The sequence below is a fragment of the Triticum urartu genome, chromosome 3 (assembly GCF_003073215.2).
Source record: "Triticum urartu cultivar G1812 chromosome 3, Tu2.1, whole genome shotgun sequence".
NCBI classification, from domain to species: domain Eukaryota; kingdom Viridiplantae; phylum Streptophyta; class Magnoliopsida; order Poales; family Poaceae; genus Triticum; species Triticum urartu.
In genome coordinates this window covers 288,212,872-288,218,061 of record NC_053024.1, presented here as the reverse complement: position 1 = coordinate 288,218,061, position 5,190 = coordinate 288,212,872, and the positions used below count along the sequence as shown (strand labels likewise).

Sequence of the window (5,190 nt, the reverse complement as noted above, 5' to 3'; positions counted from 1 at the left end):
AAAAGTGCATAAACCTATGCAGAGTGTATAAACTAATCATGATTAGCCGTGTCCCCGGTTATGGACATCTTGAGTATCTAGTACTTGGATTATCATGTGAATCTCATCATGTGACTTTAATTAATTTTGTTGGATTTTAATGATGGTGTTTAATTGGGATTGAGAGGGTGTCTACACTCTCAATGTTTAACAACCACCATGATAGTTAAATAAAATGTATTCCTTTGCAGTAGGGAAAAAATTGGCTTTTCGCAAAACCTTATAACCATAGAGCTTTTCCACCAGCCAAATATGCATGTAGTGATAGCCATTGTTCATCATTTCTCTCTATGGTGTGAGTTTGCCAGTACATTCAATGTACTGACCCTTTGTAGCTGCAACGTCTCATGTTGCATGATTATCTTACGACGAGTGATACGTTAGGGTTACGATTTTCTACACTCAACTTTGCCGTTGGTGTTGATGGGAATCCACAACCTTGTTACTTCCGCTATTTGGATTGAGGTATCCTCGAGTACTGTGTGTGTCAGCATACCGATCCACGGATGACACTTAAGCACAGAGACTTGATCCATTCGGGTCGGGTCGCTACACAACCAAGGAGCTAGTGCTTGAGTTGTGCACTTAAAATAAATTTTATGTAAACGCTATCTATATTCCATACCAATATTTGTTATTTACGTGCGACATTGTCTTTTATGATCGACGTGCATGGATTTGCATGGATTTGAGAGTCCGAACTTAAGATATGTGAATGTCGAGAGGAAAATATGAGGGCCCGTCAGGATGCGCCTGCGGGCGTGCCCGGGCGCATCCGCGGACAAATAGGGGGTCTGATTTGGCAGGTCCGACTATAGATGCTTTTAGATGCTTAGAAGGAAAAGGTAGAAGAATAGGGCCCATTTTGGGTTCTGGCCCACATGCCAGCCGCAGCCCGATCAACAAATGGCCTTAACTCTCTTTTTTTTTATAAACTTCTTTTTTATTTATTCATAAGTAAAGTAGCATTGTTTACAAATATCATGGGCGCTATCCATCCAAATACTTGCAGGAGAAAACCAACCTAGCTAACTTTGCTAGTTCATGAACTATTCCATTACGCTTTTTATTTAAGCTAGGCATAAACTTGAAGAAGATATTGTGTTGAATTTTTTTACTCCCTCACAACGCACGGGCACCTACATAGTCCCTTTAAAAAGTGTCCCTGGGAAGAAATGCAACGCAGATGAGATGATACATGCATGGCATGCCACGTTAGCGTCCAGATGGCGAGCTGCGGTGCGCAGATAGCCTATAGCCAGACACAATCGTCCCGTCGGGGTGGTCGACCAACGAGAGCCATTCGTCTGCCCCAGGCGCGCACGATGGCCACTTCGACGCTTCCCTCGCACCCATCGTCGACTCCAGCTCGCCAGAGGAGGCCGGGGAGTCAAAAATCTAGCTAGCTAGCTAGCTAGCATCTGCGCCGAGCCGATCGAGCACGCAAGCGAGAAGCCACGTCCGTGCACAGGGTAAGGGGAGGACAGGCGCCATGCTCCGCCTGCTCCCGCTCTCCCTCTCCACCCAGTGCCGGAGCGGCGGCCCGCCGCCGCACCGCTGCTTCGTCGACGGCGGCTCGCCGTCCCAGAGAGCCGGGCCAGGGCTCCTCGCGAACAACGGAGTTCGCGTTAGAGTCCGGAGGCGAGCGCTCCGCGGGGCAGACGTCCAGCCGGACACCCCGCCATCGCGCAGGGACGGGGATAAGCCGCTGCACGCGGATGCCGAACAGGTGGAGGGCAGCGGCGTGGAGCTGCTGGACTCGGTAAGGAAGCTGCTGCTGGAGGACGCCGAGCCGGGGGTGGAGGAGCAGGGGCAGTTCCCCAAGCGCTGGGCCATTGTCTTCCTCTGCTTCTCCGCCTTCCTCCTCTGCAACATGGACCGCGTACGTGCGCACCCCTAGCTGGGCTGCTTCCCCCACCTCCTCACTCCTCACCACCGACATCCATAGCTACTGAACCTCCAGCAATGGTTGCTATTAATTTGCAGGTAAACATGAGCATTGCCATCATGCCCATGTCCGCGGAGTACGGCTGGAACCCGCAAACCGTCGGCCTCATCCAGTCGTCCTTCTTTTGGGGCTACCTCCTAACTCAGGTCTGTGGTTCAGACCGGGGAGCAACCATTGATTGGTTCATACTGAACATGCACACACTTTGTATCTAAGATTCATGGAAGATCCGCAATTTACTCCTCCCCTTGAGTGTAGTATCTAACACCATTGTCATTGCAGATAGCAGGAGGGATATGGGCAGACAAAGTTGGGGGGAAGACTGTTCTTGGTTTCGGGGTGATTTGGTGGTCGGTCGCCACAGCTCTTACGCCTGTGGCGGCAAAGCTAGGCTTGCCATTTCTCCTTGTTGTGCGTGCTTTTATGGGAATTGGAGAGGTAAGCCTTGATAATCATCCTTACTGTACAAAGCTACGTCACTGTACCACTGTGACTTTGAGTCATAGAATACGGTTCCTAATTTCATGGTGAAGTTGAACATTTGGTGCATTCTGTGTCTTCCAGTTTGCCTTTGGTAATTTGCACTACTTAACCATTTGGTGTGGTGTTTGCATTTCTCTGATTTAGTTGTCGTCCTGTCTGAATTTGCTGTGAAGTTATTGTGATAAAATAAGGGGTACCAGAGCTTAGGTTCAAATATTGCTTTAAACATAGAGAATAAGCCAACTGAGGGAAGGGCCAAATTATATAATAGGAGAAGAAAGGCAAACAAAGTTGTAGTTGATGTTCTTCATACACCGGTGCATCATGGACATGACAAAATATAAATTCTTGCAACAGGGGGTTGCCATGCCCGCAATGAATAATATACTTTCAAAATGGGTTCCTGTATCAGAGAGGAGCAGATCATTAGCTCTTGTATATAGTGGGATGTACCTAGGGTCAGTGACAGGACTCGCATTTTCGCCATTCCTGATACACAAGTTTGGGTGGCCATCAGTCTTCTATTCCTTCGGCTCTCTTGGGACTGTCTGGTTCGCGACATGGGCGGCCAAGGTACTTCGGTGTTGTGAATTACTGTGCAACTTCTCTGATTTTGTTTTCATCATGTCTGAATTTGTTGTCTGTTATCTTAAAAGGCTTATAGTACTCCACTTGAGGATCCGAGGATTAGTGCTGAAGAAAAGAAGCTTATCATTAGTCAAACCACATCAGGAGAGCCTGTTACAACAATTCCATGGGGAGTAATATTGTCAAAACCGCCTGTTTGGGCACTTATAGCTTGCCACTTTTGCCATAACTGGGGAACTTTTATCTTGCTCACATGGATGCCTACGTACTACAACCAGGTACCATCAACATCGTTGTTACCTAATTGAGCATCATGAACTGCAAACCCCTTTCTTTATAAAGACAAACTTAATATAAAATAGGTTTTGAAATTCAACCTCACGGAGTCCAGCCTTTTCTGCGTCCTTCCCTGGCTAACAATGGCGATTTCTGCAAACGTTGGTGGTTGGATTGCAGACACACTTGTTAGTAGAGGAACATCAGTGACAACGGTTCGCAAGGTAAATTAAACACTTTGATATTCTGAGTTTATATTCCCCAGTGATGTATTCACTGGGGCTAAGATAACCAGGATCCAGTTTTTGAACTTGTACTAAAGAAAGATGTCATCAATATTGTTACCCTATGCACGTCCACCTGTTGCAGATCATGCAATCAATTGGTTTCTTAGGGCCAGCCTTTTTTCTCAGTCAACTGAGCCATATCGATTCACCAGCACTGGCAGTTTTGTGCATGGCTTGTAGCCAGGTGAGGCTCCCTTTTACTTCTGGTCGTTGATAATATTTTCTTCGTATAGTGCAACTCTGTTTTATATCTGAATCTTTTTCTAAATGTCAGGGAAGTGATGCATTTTCTCAGTCTGGTCTATACTCGAATCATCAAGATATCGGTCCTCGATACGCCGTAATCATCTGACTATAGCATAATATTTCAGTGCACTATAATCTTAGATGTTCTGTAAAGTCGTACTGAATATGCTACCAAAAGGTGATGAACTTCCTGTCTTGCAGGGTGTACTACTTGGTCTCTCCAACACAGCTGGGGTTCTAGCTGGTGTATTTGGCACAGCAGCAACCGGATACATCTTGCAGCATGGTCTGCCCTGATCCTAAACTCTTTATGTTACGTAACATATTACACTGTCAATTTGCACGTCTCATCCTTCAAACAAAAATGCAGGTTCTTGGGACGATGTCTTCAAATTGTCTGTAACTCTTTATCTTGTTGGAACTGTGATATGGAATTTATTTTCAACCGGCGAGAAAATTATCGATTGATATGTATAGCCCGCTTCTGGTTAACGACTCATCCCTGCTAGTAGTAGATACTGCCCTGGGTGGACACAATTCATTCTGCATGCACTGCTCCAACTCCTGGGAAGAAAGAAAGAAGCAAAGAACAGACTGCCAGATCTAATATGTACCAGCAAGCAACAGCTGCACATAATTCAGGATCTTAATTTTGAAACGGAGCATGAATTGAGCACAGGAACGCCAAGCGGCCGGTTGTATAGGGATGTGTAGTGTGCAAGTGATTATAGGTACCATGTACATATCCTGTCATACACGCATAGTGTTTTTGACCTGTAAGCCTCTTTTCTTTTTCTTTTTGGAATAGCTCACTTCTGTGACATATCATCGTAGTCTAGTTTTGTTTCCTGATTATTTCAGGATCATAAACATGGATGCACTGAACATTTGATGAGTATTTAACACTCACTTTGATCTATACAACTTTTGTAGCATGTATGTTTAAATGAGGAAGTGCAACTCTGTTTCATCCTGTGAACGCTCAGATGTTCAGGTTCTTTGTGGTGGAACCAGCCCATCGTAATCCAAGTCCTAGACTTGGCACTGATGCTCGCATTCAAGCTTCACAACAATGTTCGTTTAGTGGGAGGAGATGTTCTCGTTGACTACGAAACGCATGTGGTGGCTTCGTCAAATCTAAAGATGTTGTGACCGCTCCGTATCAGGGTGGTGCTTATAGGCGTAGAGTGTACATGCGTACATTCATAGGGGTGACAGAACTGGTGGCTAGGGTTAGGCTCGTTCTGGTCCTCTCACGCTTTGTCCCCGCGAGCGACCCGGGGCAACCCTTGCTCGTCGCCTCTCTCCCCTTTCCTCCCAACA

At 46.2% G+C, this 5,190-nt stretch overlaps 1 protein-coding gene across 1 annotated transcript; it reads left to right on the top strand.

Annotated features, from left to right (window-relative positions):
* The first annotated feature begins 1,328 nt into the window (after positions 1-1,328).
* Positions 1,329-4,840, top strand: LOC125543836 (probable anion transporter 1, chloroplastic). The gene is made up of 10 exons (XM_048707318.1): positions 1,329-1,921; positions 2,026-2,133; positions 2,270-2,425; positions 2,828-3,043; positions 3,127-3,336; positions 3,421-3,558; positions 3,704-3,805; positions 3,896-3,961; positions 4,069-4,153; positions 4,238-4,840. Exons 1-10 carry the CDS (start codon positions 1,532-1,534, stop codon positions 4,333-4,335), a joined length of 1,569 nt encoding a protein of 522 aa, XP_048563275.1. The 5' UTR covers positions 1,329-1,531; the 3' UTR covers positions 4,336-4,840.
* Positions 4,841-5,190: the final 350 nt, after the last annotated feature.

Coding starts and splice junctions, on each gene's coding strand:
- LOC125543836 (XM_048707318.1), top strand. CDS start 1,532: ATGCTCCGCCTGCTCCCGCTCTCCCTCTCCACCCAGTGCCGGAGCGGC. Junction 1,922..2,025: donor TCCTCTGCAACATGGACCGC/GTACGTGCGCAC, acceptor ATTAATTTGCAG/GTAAACATGAGCATTGCCAT. Junction 3,044..3,126: donor TCGCGACATGGGCGGCCAAG/GTACTTCGGTGT, acceptor TTATCTTAAAAG/GCTTATAGTACTCCACTTGA.